Raw genomic sequence first — 19,027 nt, 5'->3', positions numbered from 1 at the left:
CCATTATGGGCCTTGAGAAATACTAATAGGCCCATATTCAGTTACGGCCCACGTACTTTTGAGTCGTCGTAAAAGGGGATAACAACAGTCATAAAAATTCCAAAAAAGAATCTCAATTCATTAACCTAATTCCAAAAAGGGATTCGAAAACCCAAAAGATAACCTCAAACCAAACATGGACTTAGTTTCTTCATTTCCAGCGTTAGGTTAGAAATATTGGGTATTTGAACAGCATATTTTCCAAACATGGAATAGTACAGTAAAAACCCATACTTTACTAGTATACGAATTCCCGATTTTTTTTATTTGAAAAAATTATATCCATGGATTTTTTTATGTTATATATTGAATTTTATAATTTGGGTTTGCTTTAATTCGTTTAAATTTTCTTTAAATATACGTTCGAATTCAAAAAAAAAAGGTAGTACTGATTCAAATTCAAAAGGAGAAGCTGAATCGTGCATGGAGGAGAAAGGATCTCTCTCGCTTTTGAACGTTACAACGTCCAAGCCCGCAAAAGACGAGGCGAATCTCAGCTTTAGTTCAAAATCTTATTTTTGAAAAATAAAAAAGAATATTACGTTAACGTTAGGTAGAAATTCGCCTCTTTTAAAAAAAAAATCAAAAGATAGGATTTCGAATCGTCTCTTTGACTAATTTTAAGACAATTCGAAAACTCGCAGCAGTTTTTCTCTATTCCTCGGATTGAGCTCCCACCTTTCGATATCTATTTAAAGATATTTACCAAATTCAGACATCTCGGTTTCGCTATAAATCGAGCCGACCCCCCCTCCCGTTTCATCAATCAACGTCAAATCCCAAAGTTTTGTTTTTTTTTCTAGAGAGAGAGAGAGAATGAAAAGGGTAGGGCTCGTCGTATTGCTTGCGATCGCGTTGGTTTGCAATGGAGCTTTTGCCAAGAAGTCGTCGAGGCCTACCGTGAGGAGAGCTCAATTCCCTAAAGATTTCATCTTCGGGGCTGCAACTGCTGCTTACCAGGTCCCTTTCTTCAATCCTTTCTTTCTGGGTTCTCCATCAATATATACCTAGTAACGAATTCCTACTTCTTCCTGTTTTCTTCTGCAGTTTCATGATGTATATGTATGTATGTGTATATGTATGTGTATCTTGAGCATCCACTTCTCAAGATGGGATTTTGGTTTTGCAGTGTGAAGGTGCTGCTCATGAAGATGGTAGAGGACCAAGTATTTGGGACACCTTCTCTGAGAAACATCCTGGTTTGTCTTAATCTCTATTCCAACTTATCAGAAGCTTATGCTAATCGATACAAAGAGCTTTGTTCATACTCTCTCTCTCTCTCTCTGTGCCGATTAAGGCAGGATCTCTAAGTAAGTGGGTTTAGATCCAAAGTGTTACTTGCTGCTACTTTTGTTCATAAAGAGAGGTAGATGAACAAATTCAAGGGTTTTATAGAGTTATGGTTTAGATTTGGATTGGTAGTGTCATAAGCGTAAAATCCCAACCACTTTGAACAACATGTATTAACACACTTTACTTCATATATATATATATATATAGGATATTATTATTGTTATTCAATGTTCATTACAAAATGTTTTTATTCATTGTTACAGAAAAGATAAAGGACCGCGGCAATGGGTCTGTGGCAGACAACTCTTACCACTTCTACAAGGTAATTCAACACATTCTCTAACAAGGTTATATTAGGTGTTCCAATGCTAAATCAATCTCCATCGTTTGTTACAGCAAGATGTTGCCTTGTTGCACAACATCGGCTTCGGCGCCTACAGATTCTCCATCTCGTGGTCCAGAATCTTGCCTCGTAAGGACAATTTCCTCCTTGAACCATTCATATATGGATACGGTATTTGGCCGAAAATCGATTGTATACATTTCTCCTTTTTCACATAGGTGGGACTCTGAAGGGAGGGATCAACCAGGCTGGTTTAGACTACTACAACAACTTGATCAATGCACTTTTGTCAAAAGGTTAGTCGTTATTTAGAGAATTAGACGACGGTTCCAATTGGCCAACCATTATATACATATTCTCAATATTTTCACTATAGTTTCAAGATGAATCAATTAGTTTGGATTGAACTATTCTTGTGCTATGTAATTAGGAATTAAGCCTTTCGTAACGATCTTCCACTGGGACACTCCACAAGCCCTCGAAGACGCTTACGGCGGTTTCCGCAGTGCCCAAATTGTGTAAGTCCTGGAAAACCATATATAATACCACACTATATTCATGAAATCGTATAGAAGAAACGGGACAACAAGACAAAATGAGATAAAACGTGTTTTGTAATGAAACAGGAACGATTACAAGGACTATGCCGAGCTGCTGTTCAAGACGTTCGGAGACAGAGTGAAGCACTGGAGCCGTGTGAGGGAGCCACTGACGGTCGTGCAGCAAGGTTATGTGACAGGTGTTATGGCACCCGGAAGATGTTCCAAGTTCACAAACCCTAAATGCCTCGGAGGCGATGGAGCCACCGAGCCTTACATCGTCGGCCACAACCTCCTCCTCGCCCACGCAGCAGCCGTCAAGGTCTACAGAGAGAAATACCAGGTAACTTGTCACCCAAGAAACATGAATTTATTAAAGACATATATAGACAATATTAGAGTCATGATATCAGAATCTGATAATCTAGGAGTTGTGGGTTATGAGGATGTACCATACTTCCGTGTGTGTGTATATATCTATATAAAGTATTAGCTCTAGCAATATATCTAATAGAATTCGATTTGATCCGATGTGAGTTCTGATAACGATGTGAACTTTGTTCGGACAGGCGAGCCAAAAGGGTCAGGTCGGGATAGCCTTGAACGCGGGTTTTAACATACCTTACACGAACTCACACGCGGATAGGGTGGCGGCAGGAAGGGCAATGGCCTTCACATTGGACTATTTCTTGGAGCCACTCGTCTCGGGGAAATATCCGGAGGAGATGGTGAGCCACGTCAAAGGAGGCCGCCTTCCCGTGTTCACGGCCGAGCAGTCCAAAACGCTCAAAGGATCGTTCGATTTCATCGGTATCAACTACTACTCGTCCTCCTACGCCAAAGACGTTCCTTGCACCACCCAAAACGTCACCTTGTTCACTGATCCTTGTGTCCAAGTCACAGGTCCCTTTCATGACAATCTTCTTGATATATATATATATATATGTATATAAAGACATTTCTAGTCCATGGATTCAACTGTGTTTTGGTCTGCGTGTAGGTGAACGAAACGGAGTGCCGATTGGCCCAAAGGTAAATCAAATTCTGTCCAAATGAATTGGGTAATGGTCCAAACTCCTAATCATTAATATTTTGAGTGGTTTTCATCACAGGCTGCATCGGACTGGCTCTTGATTTACCCCAAGGGCCTTCGTGATCTCCTCCTCTACACCAAGTACAAGTTCAAGGACCCCGTCATTTACATTACCGAAAACGGTAACTCCACGCTTTTTACAGCTTAATATTCGAGTATTAGAACGTGTATATATATAGATACGATAAATCCACGCTTTGGCGATGCAGGAGTCGATGAGGCTAGCACTGGAAAAGTGTTCCTCAAGGATAACGAGAGGATCGATTACTACGCTCACCACCTTAAGATGGTCCATGAAGCTATCAAGTAAGTTGTTATCTTTTCAACGTATAACAACGAAATATTATATATAACATAATACATATACGTATTTTGTAACGTTGTCGGGAAAAAAAAAACCGTATAGGGTGGGGGCAAATGTGAAGGGATTCTTCGCGTGGTCGTTGCTAGACAACTTCGAATGGGGAGATGGGTACACTGTCCGGTTCGGGCTGGTCTACGTGGACTACAAAGACGGGCAGAAGAGGTACCCCAAGAAATCGGCCAAGTGGTTCAGCAAGATCCTCAAAGGACACAAGAAGCCACGTGCCCATGTTCAAGAGTTGCAGAACTGATTCCATTATCTGTTTCGTCTTTTAATTTTAAATAATCAAGCAATTCGATCCAATTGGATTAATCACTTTGTGAAGCCTTTTGTGTATATTCATTGGTTTACTTAATAACATGACACGAAAAAAAGATTCGGTTATATGTTCTCTGTTTTGCATATTTGAGCGAACCCGATTTCGTATATAAATGCATTCCTTCATTGTTTAAAATATGTTTAATGTGTTTTTATTAGGAGATGATTTGGTCGTCTAAATAATATGTTATGTGTATTTTTTTAAATTCAACTAGGTCGAGTATTCTAGTTATATACAAACTCCACATGTACATGAAAAAAAAAAAGACAATAAATTATTTGGTAAATCTGCTCATATTTAATATTTATTTTCACTGAAATTGTCTTTTTTTTAAAAAGATTTACTTTGAATCTCGTTTGTATTAGACATTGTTCGAGATGCGTAATGTTTCCGATGTTGATAATGTTTTAGATGAGATCATTTTAGTTGAAACTAGTGTCCCAATCCCAGCGGGATACCAGCAGATTTTTTGTGTTTTTCTCATTATTATTATTATTATTATTATTATTATTATTATTATTATTATTATTATTATTATTATTATTATTATTATTATTATTATTATTATTATTATTATTATTATTATTATTATTATTATTATTATTATTATTATTATTATTATTATTATTATTATTATTATTATTATTATTATTATTATTATTATTATTATTATTATTATTATTATTATTATTATTATTATTACTATTGATCAGATTTATCTACATAAATAAATGTTTTAAAAAAGTATTTTTTTTAGATAGAGTATATCCTAATATAGATAAAGCTCAAACAAAAGTAATTTCAGTAATATTAATATTTATTTTCAGTCGATTAAATGTTCAATTTAAATATAAAAAATATTTTCCCGGTAACCTATATAAATAATTTATATTTTTCTATTGCCGCATATATTTCAGATATAAAAAAGTAAATATAAAAAATTATATAATACTAAAATTTGTAGATTAATATGTTTTTTGTGGCTTAAACTGCCCAATTTAAATGTGAACATATATAAAAATGGCGACAAACCAGCTGAATTAGGAATATATTCCATTAAAATGAAATGTCTGGTCGAATTAGGAAAATAGAATAAAAAATTATGAATTAATAAATCTTTTATGGATTTTTGTTTTTGTTTTTGTTTTTACAGACAAATATGTACTGCATCGATATATATATATATATATATAGCTACGCACACAAGTGGGCACTTGAACTACACGATGAACAGTCGAATATAGACACGATTGCAACCACATGCATTCCAATCACATTTGCAATTCACTTTGAAAGTCATGCATGGAGTCAGAATTTCGCTGCTCAATTTCAGGTCCTCAGAAATCCAAAAAAAAAATGTTTAAAATACCTTTTAAATATATAAGAAACAAATCCTTTCACATTTTTATAGATATACTTAAATTGGCCAATAAATAAAAACATGTAAATATATATACAAGTTTTTTTTCCTATAAAACTTTTATACTGCTGTCGAATCTAAAAGGAAAAAAATGTCTCAATACTCTTTTTATACTCTTTTTAAGGAAATTAAACAAATTGTTTTCCCAATGTAAATCGATTATATATCCAATTTTCCATTTTTACCGATAAAGTTCTCGTATTATATTATCCAAGAACGGAACATTTATCTCAAGCGATATAATTTTTAAAATATATTAAATCTTCCAATTACGATCTATTTCAATCTTCTGTTGTTGTTTTTTTTATAAAAAAAAAATACGATAACGATGCACACAAATTATTCTTTCAAGATTTTAGTCTGTTAATCGCTATATTCACTCGGTTTTTTTTGGTCGATATAATTTAAGCAATCTGATGATATTTTTATCAAATCAAGGAGAAAACCAAAGGATGTTTTTTAATGAAAATGTTTTAAATATTTAATTACTATATATACATACAGTGGAAGTGGATAGAATTGCATCAGTGGTCAAGAATTCGTAAAAGCTCGAGACAAACGAGGCATTGTAACTGTTTCCCACATGCAAAAACGCATTTTTGCATGCAAAATGTTTGTAGAACAGTGAACGTAGCCCCGATCATGACCACATTCACCCCCAACCTTATTATTACATATACACATATACACACACTCCCAAATTTAATTAGAGGGTTGAATAAGGGCAACTATTCCGGCTTCATTCGGAACGAACAAAAGAGCTAAGAAGACGGTCGGATCCCTGAGTTTGTACGTTCAAAGCTCTGAAAAGTTTTTTTTCCTTCCTTCATTTTTTTTAATAAATAAAATAATAACCTTATTTATAAAAAAAGATACAAAATTGCCAAGTCACCACAACGTACGAAACCAAAACGGTTTTCGCTTCTTTTGTCATTTTGAATAAATAGTCTTTGCCTTGTATTAACGTAGCAAACATGGAAAGAAACTCCCGGTTTATTATACAATTAAATATAATCCATCTATAAAAGGGATAAGATCTTACACCCCATTTTTTTTTTCTTTATCGATATGTTTTACACGTACCCAAAATAATTTCTCTTATTTTTCATTTTTTTTATTTCGTGGGATCTGATAGTAGTGGATTTGAATTCCACGTACACCGAGTTCTATATAAGAAGAGCGATATCCACCAGTTTCTCAAACACTCCACAAGATCTCTCTCTCTCTCTCTCTCTCTCTCTCTCTCTCTCTCTCTCTCTCTCTCTCTCTGAGTGTTCATCTACATTACTCGATCGAATCCTAGAGCGTATATACAAAACCATTCCTCACAGGGAAAAACGTATATGAATAATGGCGATTAAGGGTTATTATGCAATCGTCATTTTGATGACGTCATGGCTCGCAATTGAGTCCCAATCTGAACATGTGATCCCCTTTTCGAGTCCCTTGGATCGCCATAGTTTTCCCGAAGATTTCGTATTCGGAACCGCCTCTTCCGCCTTACAGGTAATTTACTGTTCCCACTCCGAATTCCATGCATTGTTATCAGAATCTCGCTTCTTAATTTTGTTTTATTATATGGTTAGGGTTAATCTTTTATACATAATGTTAGTGTTCGACATACATATTGAGCCGTAAAAGATTAAATTTTTTTTATTTGGTTTCTGATTGCAACCGTATATATCATTGCCTTATACAAATTTATTTGTGTGACGTTGACAATCCCAAAGTGTTGGGAAGTCCCATACAATCTCTTCAATGATGTAGAAAGATTGTAAAGAGAAAAAAAAAACATTTTTGTTAGATACGCACGGTGATGAAGAAAGATGTGATGAAATAATTGAAAAATATCATGAGTTTATGTAATACTAGGATTTTAATATATATAATTATAATTCTTAATATTTAATTGTAAATGCTTGTATATGTATTTTCCTTGTCCGATACTAATTAAACGACGCCGTACGTATGATTCATCTGCGTATAGTACGAAGGAGCCACCAACGAAGGCGGAAAATCGACGACGATATGGGACCACTTCGCCCACACTTACCCAGGTCCGTACAAACCTATAATTCGAATATACGACCGCATATAATCTGTATATTTAAAGACTACGCCTAAATACAGTTAATCACGTTTTTTATGTGATATAAATTAGGATTAAGGCTCCAACAGTTGACGACTAATAAATCTTGTTTTCTTTATCTTATGTAATGCCAGATAGGACCAACATGGACAATGCAGATGTTGCACTTGACTTTTATCATCGCTACAAGGTGCAATTTATATATATTTATTTATTTATTTATTATCCATATAATTTTTGTTAGCTTTTTGACTCATACATATGTTGTTACGTGAAATTTTTTTAAAAAAAAAATACAACAGGACGACATTAAATTAATGAAGGAAATGAACATGGACGCTTTCAGATTCTCCATCTCGTGGGCCAGAATACTCCCCAGTAAGTTTCAACTGTTAATTTTATTTAACAGCAACATTATTATATATCGGTGGATTTTTTTTTAATCTTTCGCAATATTTTTTTATAGGTGGGAAGTTAAAGGATGGAGTAAACCAAGAAGGGGTACGATTCTACAAGGATCTCATAGACGAGCTTATTGCTAATGGTAACATATATGATATATGAGTAAATCACTTCTCTAATCAAAAAGTGTTTAGCGATTGCAATTAATCAAAATTAATCGTTATGTTTTGACGTTATCATGAAACATGCAGGCATACAACCTTCGGCCACCCTTTATCATTGGGACCACCCTCAAGCACTAGAAGACGAGTATGGAGGATTTTTAAGCCCTCAAATCATGTAAGCCAAAATAAATATATATACGTAACCTCGTTTACCAAATATATATACGTAACCATTAATTAGTTTACCAAATTCCAAAAAAAGCGCATGAATTCAAACTCATCATGTAAATCAAAATTCGTGAAAACAGTGAAGATTTCCGAGACTTTTCGAGAGTATGCTTCCAAGAGTTCGGGGACAAGGTGAATATGTGGTCCACGATCAACGAGCCGTACATTATAAGTGTAGCCGGTTACGACAACGGCAATAAAGCCGTCGGTAGATGCTCGAAATGGGTGGACAGCAGATGCCAAGCCGGTGATTCGGGTACAGAGCCTTACATCGCGTCTCACCATCTTCTTCTTGCTCATGCCGCCGCCGTTCAAGAGTTCAGAAAATGCGATAAGGTGACACACTATAGTCGTGTAAGGGTATTATCGTAATTATGTATAAAAGCAGGTTGCTGATTTGGTTTTCAATGTTGCAGATTCCAAAAGATGGTCAGATTGGGATAGTGCTGTCTCCTAGGTGGTTCGAGCCTTATGATTCGGAATCCGCTGCCGACAAGGAAGCAGTAGAACGAGCCCTTATGTTAGAATTCGATTGGTAGGTTATCAAACATTTCTTATAATCCTCCAAAAGATTTTCATTTTTTCTTTGTAACAAATAAATCATAAAATGTTATGGACGTATATGTAGGCATCTCGGTCCGGTGGTCCATGGGGACTATCCCGAGTTGATGAAGAAGTATGTCGGGAGTAGATTACCGGCGTTTACCTCTTTGTTGCTTTTGGACAGAGACGAACAAGACCGGACACTACATCGGTCCATGGGTATGTCCTTCAAATGCGGCTTTGTTATTGTTAATTATAATCCGAAAGTCCCCCAACATTTTTTGTTTTTTCTTGCAGGAACCCAGAAAGTTTCTGTTTTCAGTTCCGGAAGGGCTGAGAAAGGTTCTAAACTACATTAAAGACAAATACAACAATCCAATAGTTTACATCAAAGAAAACGGTGAGAATTTTTTTGAATTCCTAAGATATCGTGTATATATATATATATATCTCTAATTAATGAACACGTTTCATTGTGTGAATATAACTTGTTTGGTGCTGTAATCGACGTGAAATTACAGGAATCAACGACTATGATGACGGCACCACATCCAAGGAGGAAATTCTTAGGGACGAATTTAGATTGGAGTACCATCAGAAACATCTTCAGCAGCTCCACAAGGCCATTGTGTATGCTCTTATAATCTCTCTCAATTATTTGGATTTGATTAAAATCTTATATTATAGTTTGGCACCGAATGTGGAATTTAATTTTTTTTTTTTGTTATCAGAGAGGATGGCTGCGACGTGAGAGGGTATTACGCGTGGTCGCTGTTGGATAACTTCGAGTGGGAATACGGATACTCCGCTAGATTCGGTCTTTACTACGTGGATTACAACGATGATCTGAAACGTCATCCAAAAGATTCGGCAAAGTGGTTCAAGCGGTTCCTCGAGAGGGGGAGTCCGGTCGGAGATGACGATGATGATGTCGTCACGCCGCCGGAGGAGTTCCAAGTGATATCACGTGAGGAGTCACGTGAGGGATGGAACGTGACGCTGGGCGAGACAGAGGGTTTTGAGGCTCCGTCCACGTCGAGCTCTCTTCTGTCACTGATGGTGAACAGATCATGGAGAGGACAAAAGGATCACTGCACAGTTTTCGATTATTCTAATGGCCGTTTTTGTCAACCTGAGAACGCGTTATCGTACTAAATAGACAAAAGAAATCATCTCTTATGGCTTCTCCTTTCAAATTCATTCCCCCATTGTTAAGGCTTTTTTTTACAAAATTTTGTCATTTACCGATATTGGAGAATAATCGATTGTATTTTCTTGTAATGATATACTTACATATATATTTATATATTCGAAGATGGGCCTTAATCATATTTATCACTCGTATTTACAGTAATTAACGTGATCGATTTGAGGAACCGAGAGAACGAGTCTCCCCTCCAAAGATTTTGTAAATTCCGACTTTCTTTGCGTGCGAGCAAGTGATTGTACAAAAAACGAAGACCGGTAGAAATCATCTCTTATGGCTTCTCCTTTCAAATTCATTCCCCCATTGTTAAGGCTTTTTTTTTACAAAATTTTGTCATTTACCAATATTGGAGAATAATCGATTGTATTTCTTGTAGTGATATACTTACATATATATTTATATATTCGAAGATGGGCCTTAATCATATTTCTCCCCTCCAAAGATTATGTAAATTCCGACTTTCTTTGCGTGCGAGCAAGTGATTGTACAAAAAACGAAGACTGGTTAAAATGGATGCCGATGCCACGTCAGCACGACTCTTCCCGCAGTCGGTGAGGTTGGGTCGGGTCTGGCCGCCATGCCGTGGTTCCACGTGTCTACACAATCTAAGCCAGATTACGCTTTACCTTCCGTAATTACTATTTTGCCCTTGACGGTTGCGTATTCCATCGCACGCGGCTTGAAAAAATTTTAAATTTATTTCCAGCTTTTATTTTAAGATATGAAGATCATAAATTTGGTACACATGCAGAATAAATAAATCAAAACCGGTGCCTATAAAGGTAATTCAATAACTGTATATATATATATATATATGTGTGTGTGTGTGTGTGTGTATATATGATGGAGAATTTTTCTTTTAAAAAGGAAAGAGCAAAAAAAAAGTGAAGATTAGATTATAAAATCACGATGGGCTTCGGCCAGCACCGAATTATTAGATGGTGAATAAAAAAATATGAAGTGGGCCAGGTCATGAATCGTAACGGCCTTAGCCCAAGATTGAATTCGATGAGGGGATAAATCAATATGGGCTTTTTTCACGCCCAAAATTGTTGGTTCGGGCCATGAATCACATCGAATTGGGCTCTCAAAGGCCCAATTTGGATGGTGGAGGCGATGGCACGATTGGGCTTGCTAAAAATGAAACATGTATATTTAACCGCTATGACATATATTTACGCACTAATTATCCACCGTACCAAATTTACCTTAATAAATATATATATATATATATATATATATATATATATATATATATCCATGGGGAGAATATATTTAATTAATTGGACTGCATTAATAATATACTCTTTACTATTCGGACATGGAAATACTCTATAAAATAAGACAGAGAGAATATTAGTGTGGACCGGAGTTGCCATTTTAGCCAACCACCCAAAACACACATAGGGTCAACACTTTGCCACTCTCTACACCAACTTTTCTTTGTTTGTATTAGCGTGTGTGTGTGTGTAACATTTTTTTTTGTTAAAGGTGCATGTGTGTATAACATAAGACCAAATAAAATCTAAAAACATATACGTATATATATACCTAATAAAATAAGAAATTTAAGCGGAGGAGTAAACTTCCCAGTCGCTTCCAAGACCTAAATAAACAAAAGAAAAATAAAATTTACTCCTAGTTGAATTAATTGGCTGGCGGTCCAAATCGGTTGCATACGGATGGTAGGTATAAAGGCCTTAATAAATAATACATTTTTTAATATATATAAAAATCGATATGTATTGTCAAGCTTAAACTTTATTTACCCATGTTATTGGAATTTAATTTGTAACAAAAATAAATACAAAAATGTTCAAACTCGCTCAGTCACGTGTTTGACTACTTCAAATTTCCTTGTCAAGTAATTGTAAATCCCACTTTATTTTCTTATCGCTTTGCCGATTTTTGTTTTTTTTCCTGGAAATTTGGAAAATATTTAACATGAAAAAACATTATTATCGAATATTTTTTTGCTATATATATATACACCATTCAAAAAATAACGTTAAGTCGCATAATAATGTTTTGTCAGACGATATAGGATATAATGAATTATTAATATCGTGTAAAAACATAATATAATAAATCCAAATTCTGATGCTAGTAATAATAATAATAATAATAATAATAATAATAATAATAATAATAATAATTCATTGCGTCATGTTGTTCAAGTAAATGGGGCTTCAGAAAGAAATTTCTAATTCAAACTTGAAAAACGTGAAAGTACAATGTTTGATGGATACGAATATTAACATGTTTGCGTGTTTCTATCGGCCATGTTGTCACGTTTCTACCTACCTTACTCTCTGCATGCATGGGCATGACACGTGCCGACCATAGTGTATCTATCTACAGACTTTGAGGACTGTTAATTTAATATCGCAAATTTATGTCATTTAATTTTGACCAATGTGTTCGAGCGAAATTACGCGGGAAAATTCTTTGTCCGAAAATTTTAGAATAATCAAATCCGTCTTTATTGGGAAATATGCTATTCCTTCGGAGCCCTAGCACGCTTTGATAGACTAGGAGATTCTATGATGATGACATTCACTCCATTTAATTGAAAATATTTATTTTATCGAAAGCTATATATATAAATTAGAGATTCACTACCAAACTCGTTTCAATTTCAGTCGTAACACATTTAATATATATTTTTTTATAATCAGAATGGTTCCCAAACCTTCGGTCCGACTACATCCACCATAAACACATGATCTGCTTTTACATATGAATCATTTTGGTCTAAAATTTATATCTCTCTATCAAACAGAATCGAACACTCGACCTTCAAATCTTTTGCATCCTAAAATCGACCAATCGACCACCCCATGATGAGTCATTTAATATCTTATATATTTAGTACATATATAGCATTGTAATCATACGATTAAACGAAATGATTTTATAACGATAAAACTCATTAAGAATAAATCTAAAAATTATGTAAAATCATAGCATCGTCATATAAAAGAATTAACGAATTTTGCAACAAATACTTTGGAGGGAATTAATCAATCAGAAGCGAAGAAATTTGCTACGTAAATTTAGCAGTTGTGAATAAAATTATAAAACAAAATAAAGAAAATGTCGTGTTGTTCGTTCATGACTTTTCGGCAACGTAAAGATACCGCCGTCTTCCACGTACATTTTTGGGTGCCACAACGGGAAAATAACAAGATAATTGAATTCATTTCACCGTTATTTTAATATTGTTTAAAGGACCGGTCTAAAAAAGTGACCTATATATAATACAGCTTTAATAAGGGCCATTCATATCTGTTATGCTATATCCCGTCAAAAAGAGGACACGATTTAACGTTATATATATATATATATGACTTACTAATTATTGTTTCCTGATTATTTAGTATTCTGAATAAATATATTTTTTTTTAAAAGCTGAATATTAATTTTGAAGGGCGAGTCATGCATGGGCATAATTATTTGAGTCTCCCAAATATTAAATAGCTATTTTATTTACAATTTTATTATAATATTAATTAACGAACTAAAGTTACGAAACGAAATTGAACGGAACAATAGGCAGATTAGTCAAGTTTGGAAAAGTATAGCCCATAATCTTTGGATGAGAAAACCAATCAATGATCAAAATTAATTCAATGTTTTATAATAATATATATATTATTAAATTTATTTGACAATGAATAAATAATTATTATTATCTTGAATATAGCACAACTATTGTAATATCCAAAAAATGTACTAAAGATAGATAAAAATAAAAATCTCACGGGCATGTGCACATTAATAACAAAGTTCGCACAAAAAGACTAAACGTGGTAGGGCAGTCCAAACATCTTGATAGAATATGCATACGTAAGTGGTTTGACTTGAAATTAACGACTGCGTTGCCCTATTTTTCAGATCCTTCCCCCCCCTCCCAAGTCTATATATAGCGCCCATATGCTCCTTGTTTCTCTCAGAACAATCTCATAGCATAAGCTTTCATATTTCACAATAATCTCTCTTCTTTAATTCATTTATTTTTTTGCTGTAAGAAAAAAAAACACACGACAAATACATTTGTTCTTTTTTCTCTCCAAGGCAAAAAGACCGATCAATTCTTGTAACAATGACACTGTTAGTGCAACCTTCTTCAATAAGTTCTTCTTATATACATGTATATATATATGTGTGTGTGTATATGTATATATATATATGGTGTGCGTGAGCAGTGAGATTAGTTTTCACCAAGTTTTCTAAACTTTTTTTATTTGATAATATATTAGGGCTAAGAAAATGCGTGTTGCTGGTAACAAATCGTTCAGCCGAGCCTCCTTCCCCGAGGATTTTCTGTTTGGAACTGCTTCATCAGCTTACCAGGTACACTTGTCTATATAAAACAACGCTTAATTTCACGTAAAATCTGCATACAAATACATATATATGTATTCAAAGTTATCATGTATAATGTATAATGTATAATAAACACATGCATATATATATATATATATATATAAGGAAAACAATTAACACAGCACTTGTGATGTCAGTATGAAGGAGCCGTGGACGAAGGCTCTCGCGGAGAAAGCATTTGGGACAACTTTGTTCGCAAATTTCCAGGTTTCTACCTTCCCCATGCTCGATCGACCACAATCATTTTATTTTTTGGGTTAAATCGAGTTTAACAAATTTTCATTACATTCGAAATTCGCAGAAAGAAACTGTTACAACAACGCAGACGAGGCGGTTGATTTCTATCATCGTTACAAGGTAACTGCACAATGCACAATTTCTCTTCTTCTTCTTCTTTTAATGGCGTCTTGACGTACTTAGTTTAAACTTGATATCTAACTATTTATTTATATGTGTGCTGAAAATATGACAGGAAGATATCCAAAGAATGAAGGACATCAACATGAATGCCTTCAGATTCTCGATTTCGTGGGTTCGGATATTTCCCGGTAAGCTCGAAATCTCACCCTCGATCTTTGTTGTTCTTTTTATGACAGTTTTGCCAAAACGGAAGACTTAATTCTTTTTTTAATCATATGTTGTGAAAACAGATGGGAAAAGAAGCAAAGGAGTGAACAAGGAGGGAATCAAATTCTACAACGACCTTATCGACGAACTCCTTGCAAATGGTACGTACAAAATCTTTGTTTCCAATATATATATATATGGTTATAATTTTAAAACATAGTTCCTTATAACGATATATAAAGTCATGAAGTTTATGTAATGATATACATCATCTATTTGTGACACAATGAGCAGGAATTACTCCTCTCGCCACTTTGTTCCATTGGGACATTCCTCAAGCCCTAGAAGAAGAATATGGCGGCTTTTTGAGCGAGAAAGTTGTGTAAGTATATCGCCATCTTCCATTCTTCCCAACAAATCCAAACTTTATATACTGAATTACATCTCAACTAATACGGTATTCGTGATGGATGCAGGGATGATTTCCGCGATTTCGCTAGCGTATGCTTCGAAGAATTCGGTGACCGGGTGAAGCTGTGGGTCACCATCAACGAACCGTGGGTTTACAGTAACGGTGGCTACGACATGGGCCGGAAAGCGCCCGGACGTGGTTCAAAGTACATCAACAACGCGTGTGAGGCTGGAAATTCCGGTCATGAAGTCTATATTGTTAGCCATAATCTGCTTCTAGCCCATGCCGAAGCCGTTGAAGCCTTCAGAAGTTTCCAAAACGTATGAAAACATTAAATTCTACGTTATTTTTTATTTTATTTTAGTTGTCTTTCTTTGAAGAAATATTGAAATTGATGGTTCATTCGCTGCAGTGCAAAGATGGGAAGATTGGGATCGCTCACTGTCCCTTGTGGTACGAACCCTATGATTGGAACTGCGTTAAAGATGTTGAAGCAGCCGACCGAGCCATGGAGTTCATGCTCGGATGGTAAGCCACTTTTTATTTTCTTATACACAAAGTTTTATTGCTATAATTACCGTGTATATATTTATATATATATATATATATAATAAGCTAAAATATTCAGAATGTTAATTACATAATTAGTGTTTTTAACACTTGTTTTTTATTTATATTCTTCATAGGCATATGGGTCCCACCGTGTACGGAGATTATCCGGAATGCATGAGGGAAATAGTCGGGGAAAGATTACCGTCATTCACCGCAGCGCAATCTCAGAAGCTGAAAGGATCCTTCGATTTCGTGGGAATAAATTATTACAGCGGCGTTTACGCGAAAAACATTGACGAAATTGACCCTGAGAAACTCTCTTACAGATCGGACCAACACGTCGAATGGAAAAGTAAGTCAAAGTCAAACCCACTACTCCCGAATTCAGAAATTTCGTCCACGATTTGTCGCATCTTAACTTCCAAGCTTCTTCGTTTTCTTCGTTTCTCTTACAGAACATAATGTCGCGGGAAAGGCCATTGGTATTCAGGTAATGAGCTGCAATAATTTTACGTTTTCATTACACACACACACACACATATATATATATATATATATATATATATATATATATTCATACGCTATCTTATACAATTGTACGTAAACTTTGCATGCGCTGACGTGTGCTATGATATTTCTACAGGGTGGTGCAGAGTGGGTGATAAGCTATCCGCAGGGACTCCGAAAAGTTCTAAATTACGCCAAGAACAAATACGGGAACCACAAATTTATAATCACTGAAAACGGTATTAAAAAAAAACCCGTATAATTCAAATTAATAAAAACCGTAATTATTAATTTATTATCCCATTTAAACTGAAGAAATTAAATTAATTAATTATATCCAGGATATTGCGATCCGAGCTGCGACAAAAAACCAAAGCTGTTCGACTTGATGGACATACAGAGGACAGAGTACCACAAGAAGCATCTCTATCAACTGCAGCAAGCCATCAAGTAAGCATATATAGTTTACCCGTAAAAATATCAGTTTCTTGTTAATAATGTGCATGATGATCATCGATGAGATTTCGTGTTAACCACAAACGAACGTTTTTGCAGCGAGGACGGGTGCCAAGTGGAAGGATATTTCGCGTGGTCGTTGCTCGATAACTTCGAATGGAACAACGGATACGAAGTCCGCTACGGCCTTTTCTACGTTGATTACAACAACGGCCTTAAACGATACCCTAAAATGTCGGCTATGTGGTTCAGAGAATTTCTAAAGAAAAACCAAGAGACAGCGGATGAGGATTTGAATGGGGAATTAGGGTTGGTGAAGAAGAGTAATCATAGTGTGGTCGAAGACAAGAGATTCTTATCATCAACCGGTTCGAGTTTCTGTTTCTCGGTGAAGATGTCCGAATCCTCTAAGGCGTTGGAGTTGTTCTTTTAATCTCTCTTTTTTTTTTAAATAATGTGGTTAACAAATAAACTTAATTAATTCATTTCTTTGTACGTTTTTTTTTTCTTTAATAAAAATTTAATGTAACGGAGAGAAATCTGTAATATGTTACGTGTATATTGTGTTGGTCAAGAAGCCAATCGGAAAATCTATTTATAAATGGTGTACGGACTGTACTGAGTCGATTACAAAGATTCTTATCGTCCAGGTCGAGTTTCATGGTAAGATGTCCGAGATAGAACCCTAATGGAAAGCCTACAAGTATGAACGATGTATGTTTAATATTGTGGGCTTCGGATCATAGAGCCCATTGCAATGAGAGATGCAGACAATCAATATTTATATATCATTTGCATATGCTATATATATATATATATATATGGAACCGTACATATAGGATATCTCTTGCATTAATGTCAACCGCGCGAGCTTCTTCACTTTGAAGAGAACAAAAGAAAAACAATTATAAGTATACAAAATATTAAATAATAATTTATAATATATGGTATGCGAGGGAATGGTGCACCATAGCTTGCCAAGAAAATGAAGGGAGTGCCTCAAATTAAAGTGAAAAGGGCACATGGGAAAGAGAGACAAAGCTCACATGCCCTTTTCCATATATTGCTCCCTCCCTCCATGACCTCCACTATTTTTGTTCCCTTTGCCACTATTAATCATCAATATTACAATTTACACACACACATATATATATATATACATGTGTAAATTATGAATTATGAATGAGAGAGTAATTAATACTCCCTTTGCTTTGAATGCCTCATCAAGCCATATGAGAATGCTGCATGTGCATGTGAGCCTTCAATTGTGGAGGACCCTCCACACATACCAAAAGCTTAGCTTGTCCCCCTTTTTGCAATTGTTCCATTATGTAATCCTATCCATTTATCACATTTTTGTTTTATTGTAGTGAATTTAGAAGTAAAAAGAAAAAAGACACTCGGTGGGTTTTCTTATCAATGCTGATATGACATATATATATATATATTCATCGAACTTAGAGGCTGATGTGGAAGAAGACGCAATGGTCTTCCATCACACACAAAAAAAAAGTGACAGACCACTATATGAATAAGAATGGCGAAGTTCCGTATGATTGGCCAATAAGTTACATATTAACTACACAATTTTAAATTTTATACGTTATTTTAATTTTTTATTAGATTTGATTCTTTTGTTTCAATTGAAAATATTTTATTAGAAAACTACCATGTATATTATCAAATAATCGATTTATCATACCCACATCGTTTTTTATTTCGCCTCCATTGTAGAATATAGCAACATTGGGCCCATTTTGCAGACCCAAAACATTACCTTTGCCTATTTGTCATCGTGTTTTTCTACAACCCGAGAATGTAATAATGTGAATTCTGATACATAATGCAATGATCGGTTAAGAGAGATCTGGATAAGAGAGCAAAGTCTTCAGTTCTCACGTGACGATGGTCCCATTGAATTTTCGTGTCTTAAATAAATTTCATTGGAATTTGGACCAACGATACGTATCGTTAGAAAATTATTTAATGGGATTGAAACTTTGGTTTTTAGATTAATGGAGGGGTAATTTCCATTCGTTTTCTTCAAGATATAATGTTATCTTAATTTTCAAGTTTCAATTCATTACTTTTTATATCTTTA

The 19,027-nt window shown here is 34.9% G+C and overlaps 3 protein-coding genes across 3 annotated transcripts; all 3 read left to right on the top strand.

Annotated features, from left to right (window-relative positions):
* Window positions 1–788: 788 nt before the first annotated feature.
* On the top strand, window positions 789–4,062 carry LOC104802515 (beta-glucosidase 13-like). Its single transcript, XM_010526161.1, has 12 exons — window positions 789–999; window positions 1,169–1,238; window positions 1,596–1,654; window positions 1,729–1,804; window positions 1,894–1,971; window positions 2,106–2,193; window positions 2,302–2,557; window positions 2,784–3,117; window positions 3,215–3,246; window positions 3,327–3,429; window positions 3,517–3,613; window positions 3,714–4,062. Exons 1-12 carry the CDS (start codon window positions 856–858, stop codon window positions 3,919–3,921), a joined length of 1,545 nt encoding a protein of 514 aa, XP_010524463.1. The 5' UTR covers window positions 789–855; the 3' UTR covers window positions 3,922–4,062.
* Window positions 4,063–6,623: 2,561 nt separating this feature from the next.
* On the top strand, window positions 6,624–9,466 carry LOC104803083 (beta-glucosidase 28-like). Its single transcript, XM_019201252.1, has 11 exons — window positions 6,624–6,916; window positions 7,398–7,467; window positions 7,634–7,689; window positions 7,802–7,877; window positions 7,966–8,043; window positions 8,153–8,240; window positions 8,374–8,629; window positions 8,710–8,828; window positions 8,922–9,055; window positions 9,134–9,236; window positions 9,358–9,466. Exons 1-10 carry the CDS (start codon window positions 6,761–6,763, stop codon window positions 9,193–9,195), a joined length of 1,095 nt encoding a protein of 364 aa, XP_019056797.1. The 5' UTR covers window positions 6,624–6,760; the 3' UTR covers window positions 9,196–9,236; window positions 9,358–9,466.
* A 4,553-nt stretch (window positions 9,467–14,019) lies between these two features.
* Window positions 14,020–17,498, top strand: LOC104802514 (beta-glucosidase 27-like). Its single transcript, XM_010526160.1, has 14 exons — window positions 14,020–14,156; window positions 14,306–14,399; window positions 14,570–14,639; window positions 14,734–14,789; window positions 14,905–14,980; window positions 15,083–15,160; window positions 15,294–15,381; window positions 15,476–15,731; window positions 15,824–15,939; window positions 16,098–16,315; window positions 16,419–16,453; window positions 16,607–16,709; window positions 16,812–16,920; window positions 17,026–17,498. The coding sequence occupies exons 1-14, from the start codon at window positions 14,149–14,151 to the stop codon at window positions 17,357–17,359; spliced, it is 1,641 nt and encodes a 546-aa protein (XP_010524462.1). The 5' UTR covers window positions 14,020–14,148; the 3' UTR covers window positions 17,360–17,498.
* Window positions 17,499–19,027: the final 1,529 nt, after the last annotated feature.

Source organism: Tarenaya hassleriana, unplaced genomic scaffold, assembly GCF_000463585.1.
Source record: "Tarenaya hassleriana unplaced genomic scaffold, ASM46358v1 Cleome8, whole genome shotgun sequence".
Lineage (NCBI taxonomy): Eukaryota > Viridiplantae > Streptophyta > Magnoliopsida > Brassicales > Cleomaceae > Tarenaya > Tarenaya hassleriana.
Note: the sequence above shows the minus strand (reverse complement) of the source record. Positions and strands in the feature narration are given on the sequence as shown.

Bases quoted from the DNA above. Each gene is read 5' to 3' on its own strand.
- LOC104802515 (XM_010526161.1), top strand. From the start codon at position 856: ATGAAAAGGGTAGGGCTCGTCGTATTGCTTGCGATCGCGTTGGTTTGC. The intron at 1,972-2,105 runs GTTAGTCGTTAT...CTATGTAATTAG, and splicing joins CAATGCACTTTTGTCAAAAG to GAATTAAGCCTTTCGTAACG. The intron at 2,558-2,783 runs GTAACTTGTCAC...TTGTTCGGACAG, and splicing joins TCTACAGAGAGAAATACCAG to GCGAGCCAAAAGGGTCAGGT.
- LOC104803083 (XM_019201252.1), top strand. From the start codon at position 6,761: ATGGCGATTAAGGGTTATTATGCAATCGTCATTTTGATGACGTCATGG. The intron at 7,690-7,801 runs GTGCAATTTATA...AAAATACAACAG, and splicing joins ACTTTTATCATCGCTACAAG to GACGACATTAAATTAATGAA. The intron at 8,044-8,152 runs GTAACATATATG...TGAAACATGCAG, and splicing joins AGACGAGCTTATTGCTAATG to GCATACAACCTTCGGCCACC.
- LOC104802514 (XM_010526160.1), top strand. The intron at 15,161-15,293 runs GTACGTACAAAA...CACAATGAGCAG, and splicing joins CGACGAACTCCTTGCAAATG to GAATTACTCCTCTCGCCACT. The intron at 15,940-16,097 runs GTAAGCCACTTT...TATTCTTCATAG, and splicing joins ATGGAGTTCATGCTCGGATG to GCATATGGGTCCCACCGTGT.